This window comes from Trifolium pratense, linkage group LG1 (assembly GCF_020283565.1).
Source record: "Trifolium pratense cultivar HEN17-A07 linkage group LG1, ARS_RC_1.1, whole genome shotgun sequence".
Classification (NCBI taxonomy): domain Eukaryota; kingdom Viridiplantae; phylum Streptophyta; class Magnoliopsida; order Fabales; family Fabaceae; genus Trifolium; species Trifolium pratense.
Window position 1 is genome coordinate 4,139,649 of NC_060059.1, and position 25,049 is coordinate 4,164,697.

General features: G+C 30.9%; 2 protein-coding genes across 3 annotated transcripts; both read left to right on the top strand.

Annotated features, from left to right (window-relative positions):
- The first annotated feature begins 4,126 nt into the window (after positions 1 to 4,126).
- Positions 4,127 to 23,033, top strand: LOC123881904 (endo-1,4-beta-xylanase 5-like). Of its 2 annotated transcripts, none has more exons than XM_045930662.1 (7): positions 4,127 to 4,346; positions 4,416 to 4,462; positions 4,586 to 4,808; positions 21,073 to 21,239; positions 21,363 to 21,461; positions 21,559 to 22,350; positions 22,583 to 23,033. In XM_045930662.1, the coding sequence occupies exons 1-7, from the start codon at positions 4,229 to 4,231 to the stop codon at positions 22,928 to 22,930; spliced, it is 1,794 nt and encodes a 597-aa protein (XP_045786618.1). In that variant the 5' UTR covers positions 4,127 to 4,228; the 3' UTR covers positions 22,931 to 23,033. The 2 variants fall into 2 exon arrangements, with proteins under 2 accessions (XP_045786618.1, XP_045786627.1); XM_045930671.1 differs by having other exon boundaries at positions 4,422 to 4,462.
- Positions 7,374 to 10,739, top strand: LOC123881925 (endo-1,4-beta-xylanase 5-like). The gene is made up of 7 exons (XM_045930693.1): positions 7,374 to 7,437; positions 7,566 to 7,612; positions 8,525 to 8,747; positions 8,838 to 9,004; positions 9,131 to 9,229; positions 9,325 to 10,116; positions 10,342 to 10,739. The coding sequence occupies exons 1-7, from the start codon at positions 7,374 to 7,376 to the stop codon at positions 10,687 to 10,689; spliced, it is 1,740 nt and encodes a 579-aa protein (XP_045786649.1). The 3' UTR covers positions 10,690 to 10,739.
- Positions 23,034 to 25,049: the final 2,016 nt, after the last annotated feature.

Below are 25,049 nucleotides of genomic sequence, written 5' to 3' on the forward strand. Positions count from 1 at the left end.
AGAGATTAATTACCGTTTTAGTGAAGGTCTGTCCAATTACTAATTCTGCAGAAATCTACTTGTGATCTTCAAATTCAACATCGTCTACCGAAAACATCGTAACTCCAAATTCGACGAAATTGAAATGCCAACAAGGGTAATTTCGTTAGATTTCCATACATGTAAATAGTATTAAAAAATGAGCTACAGGGTGAGAGGAATGACGAAAATACCAGTAGTAGTTTCATACGATAATTAATTTGAACAGACATTCACTAAAACAGTAATTAATCTCTCTCTGTAACTCCAAATTTAGTGGAGTTTCATTATGTGGAAAACTAACTCGATTGTGGTCGTTTCGGTACCAGTTTGGTGAATTATTGATACAAATTGAGTTATGTGCGAAGCTTTGAACTTGAGGCTCAGAAGCAGATTTTGTGCAAAATTTTGGTGGGGGGCAAAATCCAACAAATTATAAAATAGGGGGGGTAAAATTCCGCATTTTTTACAATAGGGGGGGTAAAACTGCATTTAAGCCTTTTATTTATTTATTTTAAATATTATTGATTTTATCATTTCTCGTTATTCTTTTTTTTTTTTGGTACAATAATTTCTCTTTATTCTATAAATCAAATAAAATTTCAAGTTTTATTTTTTTATAAATAAACTTTCAAGTTGTATGTAAAGCTTAGTTCAACTGGCAATGACAATATTTTTAAGTTGAACACATTTATTTAGATTTTTTTTTTGCAGAAACATTTATTTAGATTTGAATTTGTGTTAATTTTTAGGTGTTGCTTACAACTTAGTCTACAAACTAAAATAATAATATTGAATTTAAGTTAGATACACCAACAATATTGTAGGATACTTGTAGCTTGGTCTTCCATCGAATGGCACACAGAAATACAAAACTAGGTCATAATTAATGAATTTGGTACAAATTAGTCCATAATTTTTTTTTCTTATTTTATCAATCCTCTTTAATTTTTTATAAAAAAATAGACCCAAATTTATTTATTCTTTGGTTGTTAGATGGAGTGACAATTACGGCTAAAAACTCACAATTGTGAAGTTTTGAGTTCAGGCAAAGATGTTCGACCTAGCAATATTGTCACTTGCCAATTGAGTTAGATCTTACGGATAAAAATAGATCCAAGTTAATTCCCACCGTTGGGGTACACCGGTTAAAAGTCACACATCGCTTGAAAATGGAGGCCAAAATTAGTTTATCTACAACACTCATACTCCTCAACCCACCGATGCGCCTTGAGAATGAAACATAACATTGGTCTAAAAGGAGGGGCAATCATCACATGCACTTTAGCCCCTCATCCTTGACTAGTGTGCAACTGTTCCGGTACTCCTATAAAAATTTCATATCACTTGAAAATCAAGGTTAAAAATAGTTTATATACAACATTCACACTCATCGATCTATCGATACGTCTTTTACAAAAGATAAAACTGTAAGGCTTACTGCTTACATGCGCTCTAAAATGGACAATACCTCAAAATATATGAGGTATTTGAATGGCACACAGAAGAACCCACCATTTACCAAATGTTGGGAGGAAGACAAATTGTTAAGAAGACAAAATTAACTACGTTTAGTGAGAAGAAACCCAATGGGATCCTAGAATTTCATACTTCATTATGAGTTTTTTTTTTTGGACATGTATTGTACTTCATATATAGAGGTGCTTTCAAAGAAAATTTGTCCTTCACTTTTCTAGCCAAATATCCCATAGGACGGGTTATTTGTCACCTTAAAATGTCAATAGAGTATTACTTACGTTTATTCAATATTATTGAAAAAGTTATATTTCCTTGAAGATGACAACTTTCTTAGTATAGGTATGAGACAAAAGAAGTATCTTATGTTATATGTCTCGTTTGGAATATTTTTTATCTTATATAATTTACAATTTTAAAATGCCAATACAACTATAATTGATGATGTTTGTGATTTCTTCACATAAATTTCATGTTCAAATGAATATTTGCTGAAGTAGAGCTGCATTAGAAATGAATCTATCTCTTATTCCAAATTATAGGTATTTAGAGCTGTTGATGCGATGGCACACTTTGAAATGGTTTAGAACGGATTTAAGTGAAATCGGAAGACTTTGGTAAGATATATGTATAGATTAGATGAATGATAAATTTTGTTTAAGTTATAACTAGGTTGATTATTTTTATTTTTTTATGCGATATTATTTTTTACTATGATATTGATACAAAATTTTTACCGTAGTTAGTGACAATTAATCTTGTTCGGGGAATGTGTGAGCACGCAAGATGAGTTCACCCTTTCAATCAAATTTTCTCCATGAGCCATAAATTGAACTTTTGATTACATACTTAAGGGGACTAAAATCCTTACCATTCGAACCCATTTACTGTTTGTTTTTTTCATTACATTTTTCTTGGATACATTTTTCGCGACAATTTTTTTTGTAAAATAGTCTAGTGACTAAAAATTTCACTTTAAAAATGAATAAAGTGGAGTGTTTGGAGATCGAACTCCAGTTCCTATACATATAATGCAATGCGATGTCTTTTCCTAGTAAACTAGGCCAAATATTAATACCTTTGTATATAATTCAACCAAAAGTGTACTATAGTCGGTGCAATTTTAGGTTCTAGTTATGTAACTAGCTAGCTTGCGTTTTGGCTAAAATGGTGTAAACTTAAACTCCACTAACACACGACACTAACATGTATTGATAAAAATGAGTTGTAACTCACTAAACAGTGTTGATTGGTTCAGATTAAAAAATAGCCACGAAAATTCGATCTTCCCTCTTTTGGGTGGAATTTTAATTTTGAAAATGTTAAATATGCTTGGATCTCATCACAAAAATTATCTCAAAAGGTGGGATTGCCGTCACATATTTATATGCTTAACTACCGGGAACCTAAGCAATGTGAGACTTCAAATAAACTCTGACAATATAAATAACATATTCAATGGTAAACACTACACTCGTGATATATATGCACTAACATGGATTATTGGAAGATATACAATGGCCATTATTTGCTTTTTATCTTGTATTGTATACGTGACACAACAACTCACAACTGTGTCATTTTATTTACGAAGATGCGTTCTGCTTCAGATACCACTTTAAGCGTTTTTATCATTTTCATTCATTTCGTGCAAAATTCATTACATTGATTCATATATATCAAATTCATACCGTAATACATTAAATTAAAATTAATATATTATAGTATTAACAATATATCAATTGATTAGTATTAGCAAGCAAGCAACAACAGAAATCACGGGACATCATTGGAGTCCAATATATCTGACAACGTTGTTCAATATTGTATGTCTAGAAGTCGTGTGGCCGGCATGTCTTTGTATGATCCTTCTAAGACGTTGATTTCGAACCCAATTGTTTTTCACTTTGTTGCACTTTAAGTGTGTGAGCCTTAGTCACTAGACTATTTAACTACAAAAAATTACACAATTATTTGTGCTTGATTTTTTTGTACTAATTTTTTTTCTAAAATATATAATATGTGCAAGTTAAAGATTACCAACATGACAATTATCGGTTATAACCTGTTTGGATTTGAACATCGCTAAGATTATATATATATATACATTTTGTTGTTTCTTATGAAGAATATTTAAAAGGCAATGTATTGCTATAAATTGGTGATTACTTATTTATCCTGCCTCAAAAAGAATTTGCTTATTTATCACAACAAATTTTTTTATATGACCACTTTGCATGTGTATGGTAAGCTATGTCCAATTATCGTCCAATTTCAGAGGTGTTCCTAAAATTTAACACTGCTCTTTTTAAATACCACAGCAACAAATTTAAATTTTCTCACAGATGATAAGAAAAACAAGACAAATTAATTGTGTCTCCATTTTTTATTTCTTACTATTACTATCCAATTTTATCAACCATATTTTCTTAAAAATATTTTAAGCAATTTGTTTTGTCAAACACTTGCTTAGGGTCCTTAAGAAACAAATTATTTTTCAGATTTATTGTAGACCAGATGCATTAATTATTCAATGAATCTAAAAGATGAATTATTTCTTATATTAAAGACTACAGAGAGTAGTTTATATATTAGTAATGAGCGAGCTCAAACTCGCCCTCCGATACTTGAAATTTCGCTGCAACCACCAACTAATTATGAGACATTTTAAGTGGATTTTGAGGTCTCATATGCAATGCATTGGCTTATAAATAGAGAATTATAATCCCTATAGATGCATTGTATAAGAGAAGTTTTATATAATATAATGATGATTAGTGACAAAATGAAGGTTGCTGCAAAATGTTGCAATTTATTCTTCACCACAACCTCTTTCCTTTTACTTATCTCAGGTTTCTATCTCTTCCTTTCTTTAATTCAGTGCTACAATTCTTTCAATTTCTAACATATAACAAATGCAGGTCTAGGTGTTCATTCTTTGGATTATGATTATTCTGCAACTATTGAGGCAATGACAAATCTTTTAGTATGATTATTAATTTAATATGGCTTATAAGTTATGATCTTTAAACCATTTAAGCAATTAATTTAAACTTATTTGTGTTGTCAATACCTTGAAATAATTAAACAGTGTATGAAAGAACCTCAGAGGGCACAATATGGAGGGGGCATTATAGTAAATTCAGAATTTGAACACAACATAGAGGGTTGGACAGTGTTTGGAAATGGAAAAATTGAGGAACATATATCAAATGATGGAAATAGATTCATTGTTGTTAGAAACAGAACACAAACATTAGATAGTTTTTCACAAAATGTTCAACTCAAGAAAGGATTGATTTACATGTTTTCAGGTAAATAACTTATGTAGTCACATGAGAGAAAGTGTATGTGAGAATACAAAGAAATTATTAATGAAATTGACTAATAATGCATTGCAGAGCAATAATCCAAGTGTGGAAATATGGGCTGATAGTGTTTCCTTGCAACCATTTACTAAAGAGGAATGGAGATCACACCAAGACAACAACATTGAAAGGGTAACCTAATGAAACACTAAACTTCCATTATTTTTCTCTACTTACTACTTTGTATTAATCCCTAAAACATAATCACGAATTAAATCAATGAACAAGCAGATCAATTTAATACACAAAAGCGATACTAAAATTGTAACGGAATAATAAGAACGTCTTTAGGAGGGGAGACTCCACGAAAAATTGTCAGCTAAATTTCCCGACAGATATTAGTCATCAGAAAAGTGGGAGAATACATCCCGCCAATAATATCTCGTTATAAAAATAAAAGTAACTAGTCATGATTTATAACTTGTAGGTACGTAAGAGCAAGGTTAGATTCCATGTAACTCATGTAAATGAATCAGCATTGGAAGGAGCAACAATTATCATAAAACAAACAAAATCAGATTTCCCATTTGGATGTGGTATGAACCATTATATCCTCACAAATAATGATTACCAGAAATGGTTTGTGTCAAGATTCAAATACACAACTTTCACCAATGAAATGAAATGGTATAGTACAGAGAAAATTGAAGGCCAAGAAAACTATACTGTTGCAGATGGAATGCTACTATTCACTAAACAAAATGGAATTTCTGTGAGAGGTCACAACATTTTCTGGGACGATACGAAATACCAACCTGAATGGGTTAAATCCTTATCACCGGATGAATTACGAGAAGCCGCGGAAAAAAGAATTAAATCTGTTGTTACAAGATATAAAGGAGACTTGATTGCATGGGATGTGATGAATGAGAATCTACATTTCCACTTTTATGAAGATAAACTTGGTAAAAATGCATCTGAATCATACTATTTAAAATCTCATGAACTTGATCCAAAATCAACAAAGTTTATGAATGAGTATAATACTATTGAATATAGTGGTGATAAAGATGCTAGCCCAGCAAACTATTACAAAAAAATTAGTGAGATTTTGCGATCTGGAGAAGCTACTGAAATGCCATTTGCCATAGGGTTGCAAGGCCATTTTGCAAGTGGTCAACCAAATCTTGCTTATATGAGGTCAGGTCTAGATTTTCTTGGTGATATTGGATTTCCAATATGGCTCACAGAAACCAGTGTGGATCCTCAGCCAGAACAGGTATACATTTTCCTCGATTTCGGTAGCAGAAAACATTTCCTATTCAAATTTTTTGTTTTTACTTTTAATTACAAAATCGTCGTCAGTTTCCTATTAATGTTTTCAAATAAGAAAATGGTTTACCACGATAGAATATTTTTGTTGGCTATTTTACATGTCATATCGTGTAATTTCAATCAAGTCACTCAGATAACCAATTTCATTTCTCTAGAAAGAAGACATGTCAACATTCATGTAATTCGTGGAAAAAATTGTACACTGGATAAATATAGCATAACCGTTTCACAAATTTTGCAAAATGGTCATCAATTTTCAATGTTGTTTTTTTGAAAATCGGACAAATATTAAAAAAAATGTAACTTTACAATTAAAAGTAAAAACATGAAATGAAATCAGAAAATATTTTCTCAGAATCAGAGTCTACGATACAAAGAAACCGAAAATGAACATTGATTTCTCTTGTGATTCTTGTTTGTTGGGCAGGCAAAGTATTTTGAAGAGATACTAAGAGAAGGTTACTCTCATAGAGCTGTTGAAGGGATTATAATGTTTGCTGGTCCAGCACAAGCTGGTTTCAATAGTACACTTCTTGCAGATGCAAATTTCCAAACAACATCAACTGGACAAGTTGTGGATAACTTGATATATGAATGGGGAACTGGACCTAAGACAATTTTAGCAGATAGTAGAGGAATTGTAGATATTTCATTACATCATGGAGATTATGATGTTACTGTTACACATCCTTTAACTCAATACTCCAAAAAATTGAATATAAGTGTTAGGAAAGGATTTTCACAAGAAAACATTCATGTGAAAATGCATGCCTAAATAAAATAACTACTATACATTATGTAACTTGTGCTCAAAGAAAGAAAGAGTATATTAGTATTGGCTTGCACACTCACTCCTCAAAATCAAATATGAAACAAAGATTATAAAAGTAATAAAATGACTTGCAGTTCTTGTAGTTGCATTCATGTTCTTTTTATTAAGAATATAATACTGCAATATTAAATTAAATAGCAATTCTTTATTTTTCCTTAAATAAAAAAAGACAATTCTTTATTTTTATTAATGATATATATTTAGTAAACCTTTATTTTTATTAATGATATATATATTTAGTCAAACGAAAAATTATTTATTTATTAATTATATATTAATCATTAGAAAAATAATAAACATTGAATGAAGTTTACTATATGTGCAATGTTCACATCTTGGAAAATTATTATATATTGGAAGGTGCATAAGATGAAGGCATATTTTGATCAGTGACAACTGAAAAGATGAAGGTTGCATTAGAACTATGCAATTTTTTGTTCACCACATCTTGCCTTGTACTCATTTCAGGTTTTTTTTTTCCGTCCAATTTCAATTGATCTGTTATTACCATTTTATCCTTTATTTATCCTCTATATTACTACTATTATCGTCCAATTTCGTCTATTACTCTCAATATATATTTTCAATACATGCAGGGCTCCAACTTCATTCTATGCCTTATGATCATTTTGCTACTCCGGAGGCAAGACATTTCATTATCATTATTAGTTTCATATATTACTTGTATTAACCTATATATTATTTTCTTCCATGTTCTTTTATTCTATATAAATGAAGAAAACATAATTGTTTTATTTTATAAACTTTAAATCAGTCAAGCTGTTTATGAATCAACCAAATATATATTTGTGCAAGTTTTATTGACCATATGTTCTTTTATAGTATTAAAGATCGGTAGTATAATAATAAACATAAATTGACGTGTGTTTAATTAGATAAGATTGTTGATATAACATATTTATTTTTTGTGATGGTGTTTGTGTATAATATATTAGCATAGTATGATATGACAATAGTTGTAGCTATTTCTTTCGTTGGAAGAAGTTGGTCTTATTTTGTGCAAGTAATTTTTTTTAATGGCAAAATAGATTAATTAAGGGCTGCCAGTTATATTAATGTGTCTTGCAAAAAGAATTACTATTAGATGTAATTAAAATTTAGTTTTTCTATTTTTACTTGTTCACAAAATTGGTTCACCTTTTCAAAATTCAACTTAGATACCTCTCATATTTTTATATTCAAAAGTGCAAGTTTTATTTATTTATTTATTTTTATACTAGATGTGATATAAAACTTGTACACGTCTCAAAATAACAAATTTTATGTCACCACTTTTTGGGGTCCAAAAACCAAAGTCAAAGACAACAAAAAAAGTAAAATTTCAAAATGTTGGGACAAATCTCTTGAGCAAGTAAAAACAAAAAATCAAAACTGCAATTAAACATTTTTTTACAGTATTATAAGAGAATATTGAATTATAAAATTTTGTTTTTGTTATAAAAAAAATAAAATAAAATTTTGGTAAATGATTTTGGAGCTCATACACTGGCCTGCATAAACTTACTTGTGTTGGTAATTCCTTGAAATAAATCAGTGTTTGAAAGAACCTCGGAGGGCACAATATGGAGGTGGCATTATAGTAAATCCAGATTTTGATCACAACACAAAGGGTTGGTCAGTGTATGGAAATGGAACAATCAAGGTACGAACATCAAATGATGGAAATAACTTCATTGTTGCCAGCAACAGAACACAATCATTGGATAGTTTTTCACAGAAGGTTCAATTAAAAAAAGGAATGATGTATACTGTTTCTGGTAACTTAATCTTTTCTTAAGGATCAATTGATGTATGTTACCATGTTGTCAATTCATTAATTTACCTTTGTATACATTTTTTACATGCAGGTTGGTTTCAACTCAGTAAAGGAAGTGATATTGTGGCGGCTGTATTTAAAATAAATGGAAGTGAACTGGTACGTGGTGGCTATGTTATAGCAAACCAAGGATGCTGGTCTTTTCTAAAAGGCGGCATAGTTGCGAATTTTTCAAGCTCTGCTGAGATTTTTTTTGAGGTGCAATGGTTTTCATCTTGTTGCGTACTCGAAATCTAGCAAGTTACAGACAAATTTATATTACTTAACTCCTATAGGAAACCAAATTTGTTATATATTGTCAACTAAAATTTACATATACTGCAGAGTGACAATCCAACTGCGGAGTTATGGGCTGATAGTGTTTCCTTAAAACCATTCACAATAGAGCAATGGAGATCACACCAAGACAAAAACATTGAGAGGGTAAGTTAATCCAATCCAAATATAGCAGAAAACAACTGAGAAAATTAATAGCAAAAGCCAAATATATTAACAGTTTTGTGATCTATAACCTGCAGGTGCGTAAGAGTAAGGTGAGATTCCAGGTAACTCATCTAAACGAAACAGCATCGGAAGGAGCAACAGTCGTCATCACCCAAACAAAGCCAAATTTCCCATTTGGATGTGCGATGAATAGTCATATCCTCACAAACATTGAGTACCAGAAATGGTTTGTGGCAAGATTCAAATACACAACTTTCACAAATGAGATGAAGTGGTATAGTACAGAGAAAATTCAAGGCCAAGAAAACTATACTATCCCAGATGCCATGATGAAATTCGCCAAAGAAAATGGCATTTGTGTCAGAGGTCATTCCATTTTCTGGGACGATATGAAATTTCAGCCTCAATGGGTTAAGTCCCTACCTCCTAACGAATTACGAGAAGCAGCTGCAAAAAGAATGAACTCTGTGGTTTCAAGGTACAACGGACAACTGATTGCATGGGATGTTATGAATGAGAATATCCACTACCACTTTTATGAGGAGAAAATCGGTGTAAATGCCTCTGCAGAATATTATTCATCAGCTTACCATCTTGATCCAAAAGCTACCATGTTCGTGAATGAATATAACACCATTGAATATAGTGGAGAGACGATTGCCAGCCCAGCCAATTACATCAGGAAACTTCAGGAGATTCAGCAATTTCCGGGAACTGCTGGAATGCCACTGGCCATAGGGTTGCAAGGCCATTTTGGAAGGGGCGTCCCAAATCTTGCATACATGAGGTCAGGTCTAGATCTTCTTGGTGCAACTGGACTTCCTATATGGCTCACAGAAACCAGTGTGGAAGATCAGCCAAATCAGGTATTTCCTCAACTTCAAAACTAATAACTTCTGTTTATTACTCAAGATGCACAGTTTAGCTATATGTTTTTATCTATTAGCAACAAAAATAAAAGAAAGAAACATCGATATAGCTAAGAAAAATTTCAGAACTATTATTTTCATTAGCGTCACTGGCCAGATTATATGACAGGACCTAACAACAAATGAACATTTTTTTTCTTCTCATTTTTGTTTGTTGGGCAGGCACAATACCTTGAAGATATACTGAGAGAGAGTTATTCTCATCCAGCTGTTCAAGGGATTATAATGTTTCAAGGTCCAGCACAAGCCGGTTTCGTCTATACACTCCTCGCAGACGCGAATTTTAAAAATACTCCAAGTGGAGATGTTGTGGACAAGCTAATTAATGAGTGGGGAACTGGACCTAAAACAGCCATAGCAGATAGTAGAGGAATTGTAGATATTTCATTACATCATGGAGATTATGATGTTACTGTTACACATCCTCTAATCCAATACTCCAAAAAATTGAAAATAAGTGTAAGGAAAGAATTTTCACCGGATACCATGCATGTGAAAATGCATACCTAAAAAGGAACCACCTTTTATAACTTATACTGAAGCTAGCAATAGTAATAAAACGATTTAGTTTTGAAAGATTAGAGTAGTAAAATGATTTGCAGCATATTTTTGTTACATTATACACCAAAAATTGAATGCACACAATCTCAGTTACCTAAAGTAAACACAAAATGCAGGATAATTATGAAGTGTTTATAAACAGATCAAAGAAACAATTCAACAAACAGTTAAAGGGCACTCAAATTTAGATGATCTCAACATCATGTTGAGATGGGTATTTTTCAATGTAGAATTGCAATGCAATTATTAGTTAGTATATAAAAGCAAACAAAGAAGAATATTGTGAGGGAATGGAATAGGAGAATATGAATAACCTAATTTCCAAATTAATTGCATATGAGTGTCTATTGTGGCATTAACCTCTAAACTTTTTTCTTTTTTATTGTAACAATTTAACCATTAATCTGATGGAGTAGAAGATGTTACCATAAATATTTACTCTGACAGCATTGCAAAGAAATCACCCATTGGATGAGATCTTGGAGTAGTTGAATGTTTGACAACAATAGCTGGATATGGATATGGCCTTCATATTATTTGTCGAAATAATTTTATACGACCATCCAATAAAATTTATCAATTTGTATATATAATAATTGAAGTGAAGTGGAGTGATGCAGCAAAAAAACATGATGATTATTAGTAGTTGACCATATTCTTTTTTCACTTATTTGTCTATGTGTTAGGTATTTCTAGAGTCGCTTATTTAAAAGATAATTCGGTTCTCATATAATAATTTGTTTTTCGAGTTATTATGTTATATGTACAAAGTCACGGTCGTTTAATATTGAGTAATATGCATCGAGAACTTGAATTTCTTCCACACATAGATATTATGGATTATTGAACTTTTGACTACTTGTTAATGTTTAGGGATCAAATTCTTTTGCACTTAAATCAATTCATCATTGGTGTAATAATATTATTTTTTTGGGTACAAGATAATTTGTTTTTTAGTAGTCTGGTAGCTAAAAATTCCACTTTAAAGGTGAATAAATGGAGTGTCCGAGTTCGAACCACAACTCATTCATATAATAATGCAATCTCCCTATCAAGTGAGCTAGACTCACGTGGACTGAATATGTTTATTTTAACTTCTAATCAATTATTATTATTATTTTGACTATTATTACTATTATTATTATTACAACTTGTGAATTACACGCCATATAAATTATTAATTATTTTGTATTAATTACATAATTTATTTTATTTTAATATATAAAATTATTATTTAAGTAAGTTTCTTAATAAATAAATTTCAAATTGTCCCGTGAGTTTCGCTCAATTGGTAGAACATTATATTATATATGTAAGGATTGGAGTTCGAACTCCGGTCATCCCGCTTATCCACATTAAGAGTGAAATGTCTAGCCACTAGACTATTGAAGAAAAAAAAATCAACTTTTATTGTTCATTCACTCATTTACTCTCTCCTTTGTCCATTAGTGTATAGTCTAAAATAATTGATATAATGTCCCGTGAATTTAGCTCAGTTGGTAGGAACATTGCATTATTTATGCAAAGGGGGATGAGGTTCAAACCTGATCATCCCACTTATCCATTTTGAGGGTGAAATTTATAGCCATCAGACTATTTGACAAAAAAATAAAAATAAAATAATTAATATAATAATATAATTGATAAAAAATATTATTAATATCGTAACGTTGGATGTATTAATTAAAATAGGATAGATAAGAACAAATATTTTTAAAAAATGGAATGACTTTTTATTAAGAATATAATAATAATATTTTATTTTAACCCGTACAATATTAAACACGATAAGTATTATTAATTAACAATTCTTTATTTTTATTAATGATATATACTTTTTCCGTCTCATATATATAAGCAAATTGGCACTTTCAAGGTTCATTCAATTATCAATGTATCTGGTTTATACTATAGGTCAAATACAATAATAATTAAATGAATATAAAAAGTGAAAATTTACTTATACATGATATCGAAAAAAATATTTAGTAAACTTTTATTTTTAATAATGATATATATTTAGTCAAACGAAAAATTATTTATTTATTAATTATATATTAATCATGAAAAAAAACAATAAACAGTTAATGATGTTTACTATATGGGCAATGTTCAATGTTTGAAAATTATTATATATTGGAAGGTGCATAAGATTAATGCATGCATATTTGATTAGTGACAACCAATAAGATGAAGGTTGCATTAGAACTATGCATTTTTTTGTTTGCCACATTTTGCCTTGTACTCATTTCAGGTTTCTTTCGTCTCTGAGACACACATTTTCACTACTCTCTTGTGTTCTTTTTTCTCTAATAATATATATTTTCAATACATGCAGGGCTCCAACATTATGATTATTTTGCTACTCCTGAGGCAAGACACTTCTTTATCATTATTAGTTTCATATATTAGTTTTTTTTTGACAAAATTTAGTTTCATATATTAGTTGTATTAACATATTATATATTTTGTTTCATGTTCTCTTCTTATTCTATAACTAAATTGAAGTAAACATTGGTCAAACTTATTATGTACTACTAATGTATTATTTTTTTTTTATAATGGCAAAATATATTAATCAATGGGTGCAGGTTATGTTAAAGTGACTTGCAAAAAGAATTACTATTAGATTCAATTAAAATTTTAGTTTTTCTATTTTCACTTGCTCACAAAATTGGTTCACCTTTTTAAAATTCAATTTTTTATAACTCATATTTTTATATTCAAAAGTCACGTGAGAAGTATTTTTTTATACTAGATGTGATATAAAATTACAATTTTCACTAGTGTGAACTTATAAAATAGCATAAAACCTAATTTATATTGCATAAGCCGTTTGCATAAGCTCTAAAAAAAGCTGGGCCAAACGAAAATATATTATTAATAATAACCAGGTCGTTGGACAAGATGAACAAAGATCGATAAAAAGGGTTACAAAGCAAAGTTTCCGTATATAAACGGAACACCGATGAAAATAAAAACAAAAAGTGCAATTAAACATTTTTTTTACAGTTATATTAGAATATTTAATTATAAAATTTTGGTTTTGTAAAAAAAAAGTAATAAAATTTTTGAAAATGATTTTGGAGCTATACACTGGCCTACATAAACTTACTTGTGTTGCCAATTCCTTGAAATAAAGCAGTGTTTGAAAGAACCTCGGAGGGCACAATATGGAGGTGGCCTTATAGTAAATCCAGATTTTGATCACAATACAAAGGGTTGGTCAGTGTATGGAAATGGAACAATCAAGGTACGAACATCAAATGATGGAAATAACTTCATTGTTGCCAGCAACAGAACACAACCATTGGATAGTTTTTCACAAAAGGTCCAATTGAAAAAAGGAATGATGTATACTGTTTCTGGTAACTTCTCTTAATCTTTTGTTAATCAACAATTGATGTGTGTTACCATGTTGTCAAATTTCAATTCATTAATTTACTTTTGTATACATTTTTTACATGCAGGTTGGTTTCAACTTAGTAAAGGAAGTGATATTATTGTGTCAGCTGTATTTAAAATAAATGGAAGTGAACTGATACGAGGTGGCTATGTTTTAGCACAGCAGGGATGTTGGTCTCTTCTAAAAGGTGGCATAGTTGCGAATTCTTCAAGCACTGTTGAGATTCTTTTTGAGGTGAAATTGTTTTCATCTTATCTTATTTTGCATTTTGAAAACCAAATCTACATGATATATGATATGAATTTATAAGCGGGATACATCCTCACCTTACAAGTTTGTTTTGTAGCGTTGATTTACCCGATATAACTTGTCAAATATTTGTCAACTGAAATTAACTTGTAATGCAGACTGACAATCCAACTGTGGAGTTATGGGCTGATAGTGTTTCCTTACAACCATTCACCATAGAGCAATGGAGATCACACCAAGACAAAAGCATTGAGAGGGTAATAAGTTAATCCAATATTAGCAGAAAACAACTATGAAAATTAATAGTAAAAGTATATCAGAAAAAAAATATATTAAGAGTTTTGTGATCTATAACCTGCAGGTCCGTAAGAGTAAGGTGAGATTCCAGGTAACTCATCTAAACGAAACAGCATTGGAAGGAGCAACAGTCGTCATCAAACAAACAAAGCCAAATTTCCCATTTGGATGTGCGATGAATAGTCATATCCTCACAAACATTGAGTACCAGAAATGGTTTGTGGCAAGATTCAAATATACAACTTTCACTAACGAGATGAAGTGGTATAGCACAGAACAAATTCAAGGCCAGGAAAACTATACTATCGCGGATGCCATGATGAAATTCGCCAAAGAAAATGGCATTTCTGTCAGAGGTCATGCCATTTTGTGGGATGATATGAAATTTCAGCCTCAATGGGTTAAGTCCCTACCTCCTAAGGAATTACAAGCAGCTACTGCAAAAAGAATAAATTCTGTGGTTTCAAAGTATACCGGACAAGTGATTGCATGGGACGCTGTGAATGAGAATATCCACTGCCGCTTTTATGAGGACAAACTCGGCGAAAATGCCTCTGCAGAATATTATTCAACAGCTTACCATCTTGATCCAAAAACTACCATGTTCTTGAATGAGTATAACACAATTGAATACAGTGGAGATCCGGTTGCTAACCCATTCAATTACATCAGGAAACTTAAGGAGATTCAGTATTTTCCAGGAACTGCTGGAATGCCAATGGGCATAGGGTTGCAAGGTCATTTTGCAAAGGGCGTCCCAAATCTTGCCTACATGAGGTCAGGTCTAGATCTTCTTGGTGCAACTGGACTTCCTATATGGCTCACTGAAACCAGTGTGGAAGAGCAACCTAATCAGGTATATATCTTCTACTTATTGCTCAAGTGAAAATACAATGCTGCAGGATTTAATACAGAAGATGCATAGTTTCATTAGCATCACTGGCCACATTACATGACAGGAATAAACAACAAATTAACATTTTTTTACTTCTCATTTTTGTTTGTTGGGCAGGAACAATACCTTGAAGAAATACTAAGAGAGAGTTACTCTCATCCAGCTGTTCAAGGGATTATAATGTTTCAAGGTCCAGCACAAGCCGGTTTCGTCTATTCACAACTCGCAGACGCAAATTTTAAAAATACTCCAAGTGGAGACGTTGTGGACAAGCTAATTAAAGAGTGGGGAACTGGACCTAAAACAGTCATAGCAGATAGTAGAGGAATTGTAGATATTTCATTACATCATGGAGATTATGATGTTACTGTTACACATCCTTTAACTCAATACTCCAAAAAATTAAATGTAAGTGTAAGGAAAGGATTTTCACCGGATACTATCCATGTGAAAATGCATACCTAAAAAGAAACCACCTCTTTTAACTTTAGCTGAAGCTAGCAATAGTTACTTGTTTCAATTTTGAAAGATTATAGTAATAAAACAAGAAAATTTTGAAAGATTATAGTGTAATAAAATGATTTGCAGCATCAAACTTGATCATAGTTTTGTTACATCATACTTTTCATGGAAATCAGAAATGAACTCTTTTTGTCAGAGATCTAATCTAATAGTATATGGATTAAAGAACAATGTTATCCAATTAATTTTCTGGTATAATAATATGCTTCCATTACATCACCTGATAACTAATTATGTAATCCAAGACAAATATGAACATTCAACAAAGTCCTAGCAGCTAAGTGAAAAAATGTAATCTTAATTGCAAATGTAGCTTTCCTACCTAGTCAACAGTTAGCAAGACAACTACAAAAATGTACAAAGATACTATTACTACTATTCTAGTCTCCAAAAATTGGGTCAATCAATTTAGTTCCTCTGTAAAATTAACATATTGACGCGTAATTGATGTCTCAACTGTAGAAAGTTATACACCAAAAAATGAATGAACACAATAATCCCACTTCCCAAAAGTAGACACAAAATGCATCATAATTATTAGTGAAGTGACCAAAATGAAACAAAACATTTAGTTAAAGGATAAAAGAGTACTTTAACTATACTTAAATTTAGGGGTGTCCACGGGTACGCGTGACCCGTTCAATCTGGTGATTCAGCAGGGACGGATCCAGACATAAAAAAATGGTGTGGCTAAAATTAAACACTTGTAATATAATTTTAAAGTTGATGTCGCACCACCATTTTTGGCTCATTTACAAAATCACTTGGATAAAGCTCAACTATTCTCAATAATTGTGCACATCTAAAGCTCCAAATGACAATGAGGGACTCAAACTTGGTGAGTGGTGGCTATGGGGAGGGTGGGTGATGAAGTTGATTGATGAAAAGGGAGAGAAACATATGTGTTTTGTGTTCACTACTTCAATTGAAAACAATTTTTTTTTTTTTTTTTTTGGATAAATTGGACATTTGGTCTTTTAACTTATTTATTGGTTTCATATTGGTCTCTTAATGTTACAAATTGGCCCCTTAACTTTAATTTTGTTTGTCATGTTGATAATTTTCGTTAGTTTTTCTCAAAAAAAGTTAACTTTGTTTTATGTTATTCGTTATATGTACGCATAAATGATTAATTTATGAGTAATATTTGTAGGCGTGTTAAGAAATATGATTACAAGTTCAGACATCTTTCTTAGACCAAAGATAAAGTTAACGTTTTTTTCAGTAAAATTAAAGGAAATGATCAATATGCCAAACATAAATAAAGTTAAGCGACCAATTTGTAACTTTAATTAGTTAAGGGACGATTTGTAACGTTAATTAGTTAATGGCCCAATATGAAACTCATTTATGAGTCGTGCTAAACAGTACTCGGGAGCACTTGTTAAACATATTAAAAGAGGAAATCAAAGATAACTTTGTAGTAGTTTATTTTTAAAGTATTAAACACACAAAATACAAGATAAAATTTCCTTATTAATGTATTTAACTAGTATCCGAAGACAATATTTAACACAATATATATCTATATACATATTTATAAAAAAAAATATCAAAAAATCTGGTGTGGCTTTAGCCACACCAAGCCCCTTAGTCCATCCGTCCCTGTGATTCAGCCCAACCCAACCCGCATTTTATCCGAACCTGTTCAAGTGTGGGTTCAATCTGAACCAACCCGTTCAAATCCGAAGTGATTAGGGTCGGATAACAAGTTTATGATTTTAAATCTATGAACTTGCGACCCAACTCGTTTTAAAAAAAATGTTACATTTATTATTTCTTATAAAATAATTTAATATTTTGATGTTTTAAAATCTTAAATTTTGATACTATATTTAAAATATTTCATGTAATTTCAAGTATATAAATTTTACTAATTTAAGCCAAATTTTAATTTTTTTTCATGAAATAAAACGTGATATAACTATTTTAAATTTTTGGTTTATAATGGAACCGAGGATCAAATCAGAATCTCATGCATACTATCAAACCTCTTATCATTAGACCAAACTCAGTGGATTAAGTTATGCAATATTAAACAAGATAAGTATTCAACTCAATTTGTCAAAAAAAAGTACTCAACTAAAAAAAAACTAAGTATTAGTATTAATTAACTTTTTTTTACATAGACAAAATGACGTGTCATTGAAAATTCACACTTACAAAGTTGAGAGACCGGGATTCGAACCTCAATCTTGACGTTTGACCTAACAATTTCAACATCTATATATATAAATCCTAGATAGTTATGGAATTGCTTATCTAAACCCTAATCCACAAACCAATGAAAACCTTTCATTTAGCCACATCATTCACTTACATTCATTTAATGTGGGGTAATAATTGTAATTATTATTATTATTATTAGTATTATTATTATTATTATTATTATTATTATTATTGTTTTTGGTTATTATTCATTTTAATTTTTTGTGTTCATTTTATTATTTTGTGTATTTTATTGTTTTTTTCAAAATAATTAATGTTTTGTTAATAATCTTTTGTCAAATCTTTGTAAATATAAGGAGTTGGTCGATTGTCAGGACTACTTTAAAAAAAATTAGATAAATTAAAATTTACTAATGATTGTTATGCCCTGTATGATTTTTATCATATTCGATATTTGAGTATGAGTTAAGTTGGTTTATCTTTGCTCCAATAAGTTTCAAATTAATATAAATGTCAAATTCGATAATGCAGTAATTTTTTGGTAAGGGATAATGAAGACTCCAATAAGTTTCAAATTAATATTTTTGCTCCTATTGTTTCAATTTTAAATTTACTACTTATACAAATAATTTTTTGACGTTATACTATAAAATAGCGCATAAGACCCATGCATCGCACGAGTAAGTGTCTAGTTCCTATTAGTTGAGCTAGAGTTTGTGAAATTAATTAACAATTATTTATTCTTATTAATAATATATTTAGTCAAACTTTATTTTTATTAATGATGTATATTTAGTCAAACCAAAAATTATATACTTTTTCATTTATTTATTATATATTAATCGTTAGAAAAATAATAGACAATTAATGATATTTACTACTTCATCCATCTCAATATATAAGAAAAAAATAGATTAACATAACTTAATGTATTTAGACTAAATTTTATACTAAATACATCGATTTTTATCGATCAGTTTTTCCTTATATTTTAAAACTAAGAGAGTAAATATGCAACATTCACATATTGAAAAAATTGTTATATATTGAAAGGTGCATAAGATAAAGGCATATTTGATTAGTGACAAGACAACTAATAAGATGAAGGTTGTAGCAAAATTATGCATTTTTTTGTTCACTACATCTTACCTTGTACTCATTTCAGGTCTTTTTCTTCTCTCTACCTTACTTTCAGTACTCTCTAGTGTCCCCTTTTCTCTAATATAGATCTTTAATTTCAACACATGCAGGGCTCCAAGTTCATTCTATGCCTTATGATTATTCTGCTACCACAGAGGCAAGACACACTTCTTTATCATTAAAGTGTTCTTTACAACTTAATTTTTTCTTTCATGTTCTCTTTTTATTCTATAAATTGAAGAAAACATACTAGTTTTAATTATTTTATAAACTTTAAATCAGTCAAGCTGTTTATGAATCAACCAAATATATATTTGTGCAAGTTTTCTATGGGTACATAAACTCAAAAGGCCATTAAGGGGAATTGGATTAGTTGCGGTCGCTTTCCCAGCCATGCAGTCAACATGTTTATAATCATCCGATCTTCATCGGACATTCTAGAAAAGATGATCTTATTTTTATTTAAGAATTCCAAAAACATGTGCTTAAATCAAGACCGTCCGATCTTGATCAGATGACCAATAATATCTGACTGCATGACTGTAGTGACGTTTTAACTACACATAACCCTTATCCCATTAAGGGCTATGCCTTGGGGACTTTTTATATATAATACTAGCTCTGTCTAAATACATCAATAAAAATAAATGTATTTGGTTTAAATATTGAATTAGATACATCAAACTGTACGGATTACTTTTATAATTAAGATTAGAGGCGGTATAATAAAGATAAATTGACATGTGTTTAGACTCTTAATATAAGCCATGAATGAATTGTAATACAATGCTTTTGCGTCAAAAAAAAAAAAAAGTTACATAACTTTTTTGTTTTTGGTGGTTGTGCATAATATGAAAATATTAGTTGATATTGCTTTCGTTGGAAAAAGTTGGTCAAACTTTAAATTCTTTAAATTTAATGTAATATTGCAAAAAGAATTATTATTATTTTTTTGGTTACATTTAATTATAATTTTGGTTTTTCTATTTCATTTGTTCACGAATTGGTTCCCCTTTTCAAAATTCAATTTTGATCCCTAGCTCATATTTTTATATTCAATGGTGACGTGACAAGTTTTATGAGTTTTTTTACGGACATGCCATGAAACCTGTATATTATAAATCCACTTGGACGATCCCACATCAACGTGTTTTGTCACAACAATAAAAACTTGACATGTCAAGCCAATTTTTTACAATGATATATTAGAATATTTAATTATAAAATTTTGGTTTTAGTAAAAAAAGTTAAAAAAATTTGGTAAATGATTTTGGAGCACAAACATTGCCCTGCATAAACTTACTTGTATTGCCAATGCCTTGAAATAAAGCAGTGTGTGAAAGAACCTAAGAGGGCACAATATGAAGGTGGCATTATAGTAAATCCAGAATTCGATCAAAACATCAAAGGTTGGACAGTGTTTGGAAATGGAACAATCCAGGAAAGAACATCAAATGATGGAAATAGATTCATTGTTGCCATCAACAGAACACAACCATTGGATAGTTTTTCACAGAAGGTCCAACTGAAGAAAGGAATAATATATACTTTTTCTGGTAACTTCTATTTATCTTTTGTTAATGAACATTTGATGGATGTTACCTGCATGTTATCAATTTATTAATTTAATTTTGTTTACATTTTTTACATTCAGCTTGGTTTCAGCTCAGTGAAGGAAGTGATATTGTGTCAGTTTTATTTAAAATAAATGGAAGTGAACTGGTACGAGGTGGTCATGTTATAGCAAAGCAGGGATGTTGGTCTCTTCTAAAGGGTGGCATAGTTGCAAATTTTTCAAGCTCTGCTGAGATTCTTTTTGAGGTGAAATGGTTTTCAGTTTATCTTATTTTGCACATAGAAAACCAAATCTATATATCCTGCTACTTAAATATTTGTCCTATGTTAAGAGTCTCACATGATATGAGTTTATAACTTGTAATGCAGAGTGAGAATCCAACTGTGGAGTTATGGGCTGATAGTGTTTCCTTACAACCATTCACCATAAAGCAATGGAGATCACACCAAGACAAGAGCATTGAGCGGGTAAGTTAATCCAATATAGCAGAAACCAACTGTGAAAATTAATAGTAAAAGTATATCAGAAAAAAAATATATTAACAGTTTTGTGATCAACCTGCAGGTGCGTAAGAGTAAGGTGAGATTCCAGGTAACTCATCTAAACGAAACAGCATTGGAAGGAGCAACAGTCGTCATCAAACAAACAAAGCCAAATTTTCCATTCGGATGTGCAATGAATAAGTATATCCTCACAAACTATGAGTACCAGAAATGGTTTGTGGCAAGATTCAAATACACAACTTTCACTAACGAGATGAAGTGGTATAGTACAGAGCAAATTCAAGGCCAGGAAAACTATACTATAGCAGATGCCATGTTGAAATTCGCCAAAGAAAATGGCATATCTGTCAGAGGTCATACCATTTTTTGGGACTGTACAAATTTACAGCCTGGATGGGTTAAGTTCCTATCTCCTAACGAATTACGAGAAGCAGCAGCAAAAAGAATGAATTCGGTGGTTTCAAGGTATAACGGACAACTGATTGCATGGGATGTTGTGAATGAGAATCTCCACTGCCACTTTTATGAGGACAAATTCGGTGAAAATATCTCTGCAAAATATTATTCAACAGCTTACCATCTTGATCCAAAAACTACCATGTTCATGAATGAGTATAACACAATTGAATACAGTGGAGATCATTTTGCTAGCCCAGCCAATTACATCAGGAAACTTAAGGAGATTTGGAAATTTCCAGGAACTGCTGGAATGCCAATGGGCATAGGGGTGCAAGGCCATTTTGCATGGGGCGTCCCAAATCTTGCTTACATGAGGTCAGGTCTAGATCTTCTTGGTGCAACTGGACTTCCTATATGGCTCACTGAAACCAGTGTGAAAGCTCAGCCAAATCAGGTATTTCCTCAACTTCAAAACTAATAACTTCTGCTTATTACACAAGTGAAAATACAATGCTGCATAATTTAATACAGAAGATGCATAGTTTAGCTATCTGTTTTCATCTATTAGCCACAAAAATAAAAGAAAGAAACCTCAATATAGCGAATGTTTTTTTCAGAACTTTTAGTTTCATTAGCATCATTGGCCACATTACATGATAGGAATTCTCATTTTTGTTTGTTGGCAGGCACAATACTTAGAAGAGATACTAAGAGAGGCATTCTCTCATCCAGCTGTTCAAGGGATTATAATGTTTGTAGGTCCAGCACAAGCCGGTTTCCGCGGTACAGTCCTCGCAGATGCAAAATTTCAAAATACTCCAAGTGGAGATGTTGTGGACAAGCTAATTAATGAGTGGGGAACTGGACCTAAAATAGCCATAGCAGATAGTAAAGGAATTGTAGACATTTCATTACATCATGGAGATTATGATGTTACTGTTACACATCCTCTAACCCAATACTCCAAAAAATTGAATGTAAGTGTGAGGAAAGGATTTTCACCCGATACCATTCATGTGAAAATGCATGCCTAAAAAGAAACCAAATTTTATAACTTCTGCTGAAGCCACCAATAGTTACCAATGTAGTTTTGAAAGATTATACTAATAAAATGGTTTGAAGCATCAAGCTTGATTATATTTTTGTTATATTATACTACTTTTCATGCAAATCAGAAATGAACTCTTTTTGTTTGAAATCTGCTACTGTCAAGAGATCTAATCTAAGTATAACATAAGTTTACATAATTAAATTTCTAGTATAATAATATGCTTTCACTACATCAACTGATAACTAACTTGTAATCCAAGATAAAATTTAAAATGCAACAAAGTCTTAGCAGCTAAGTGAAAAATATAATCTTGATAGCAAATCTAGGTTTCCTACAATCCTACCTAGTCAACAGTTAGCAAGACAACTAAAAAAATGTACAAAGATACTACTATTCCAGTCTCAAATATAAGCAAAAGTTGGGTCATTCGATTTAGTCCCTCCTTGAAATTAAGATCTCGACGCATAATTGATGTCTCAATTGTAGAAAGCTATACACCAAAAATTGCATGCACACAATCCCACTTCCCAAAAGTAACCACATAATGCATACAACATAATTATGAAGTCTATATAAACAAACAGGTTGAAGAAACATTTCAACAAACAGTTAAAGGGCATTCACGAAAAAACCATATATTTGACTCAAATAGGTTTTCAGTGATGAGCAAAGTTTCAATGTAGAATCGCAGTACAATTATTAGTATATAGAAGCAAACAAAAAAGAATATTGTGAGAGAATGGAATCAGAGAATATGAATAACCTGGTCGTTTTTTTTTTTTTAATGTCCCTTACAAAAAAATCCAAACTATGTTTTCTGAGACGTCACCTTATTTCACCATACTTTTTTGATATAACACGGAAGATTGAACTATTCTTATTTCAGTGTAAAATTAATTAATTTACACCGATAGTAGGTATCCTTTAAACTCTTAAGATATCTGGTTTCGAAATAGGCTCGTCTTGCAGTGTTATGGGTGTTAGTTGAAAAATTAAAATTTGTCCGTGATATTTTGCTTAGAAGAAAATTGTGATTCTTCGAGTTTCGGTCAAACCTATAACTACCGTGTGCGTGTGGCATATGTACGGTCCCGATTCTTTAACGAATCAATGGACAAATTGGGATAGCACCCTTGGATTGCTATTGCATAAAAACGGACTCAAAATTTGAATTTTAGGCGGAGATTTACGTCGTATCAGTTCCATGTACTGTTTTGATCGAAAATTCGTAATTAATTCATGCATTGAAAAATTATGATTTTTTTTTATGGGAGAGTTTGTTTTTATGTCCCTAACGAGCCTTAAAAAAATTGGGAAAAAAATTCTTCCCTTAAGTCCACTTTCTAGGTTTTAGAACAATTGATTAATAGTTGGTGATGGATTAGATGATCCCATATACTCCCTCAGTTCCATATTATAAACAAAAAAAATCATTTTTTTCTTGTTCCAAATTATAAACAAAAATAACTTATTTTTATCATTTTCAAAATTTATTTTTACTTATTCTCAATAAATTTAATACAAACTGCATTTAATTTACTCTCTCTTCTTTTTCCTATAATCAATAATCAATAAGAATTCTTTTTATATCTTTCTATGAAACTTATTTAAAAAAAACACAAAAAATCAGACTTCAAATTATCACATTATACCTTTTTTAGTAAGTGTGAATTTTTTTTTTGTTTATAATACGGGACGGGACGGATGGAGTATATATATATTGGATGAGGGAGGTGGAAACACCAAGAAGTCGTCTGCCCAAAATATTTACATATCTGTGCAGCACTGCCATTGGATGAGCATGCAGGAAGGCAGGCAGATCTTGAAGTGGTTGATAGTGTGATCACAATGGCTGAATATGTCTATTTCTAATGTCAAATTTACTCCTTTTATTTTCTACCCCACAAAATGAAAACAAACAACTTCTACCCTACCCTACACTTTAAACATGAAATGAAGTCGGTGACAATCATAAAGGATATCCAAAATTGATGGATAAATAAAAAATAAATTTTAGTGGTGTTTACCATTTGGCATACAAACAAAAAACATTTATGTTATTGCTTAATATTAAATGTGTTGATTCAACTCAATATAGGTAT

Coding starts and splice junctions, on each gene's coding strand:
- LOC123881925 (XM_045930693.1), top strand. CDS start 7,374: ATGAAGGTTGCATTAGAACTATGCAATTTTTTGTTCACCACATCTTGC. Junction 8,748..8,837: donor AATGATGTATACTGTTTCTG/GTAACTTAATCT, acceptor TTTTACATGCAG/GTTGGTTTCAACTCAGTAAA. Junction 9,005..9,130: donor CTGCTGAGATTTTTTTTGAG/GTGCAATGGTTT, acceptor CATATACTGCAG/AGTGACAATCCAACTGCGGA.
- LOC123881904 (XM_045930662.1), top strand. CDS start 4,229: ATGCATTGTATAAGAGAAGTTTTATATAATATAATGATGATTAGTGAC. Junction 4,463..4,585: donor ATTATTCTGCAACTATTGAG/GCAATGACAAAT, acceptor ATAATTAAACAG/TGTATGAAAGAACCTCAGAG. Junction 21,462..21,558: donor AAGACAAGAGCATTGAGCGG/GTAAGTTAATCC, acceptor ATCAACCTGCAG/GTGCGTAAGAGTAAGGTGAG.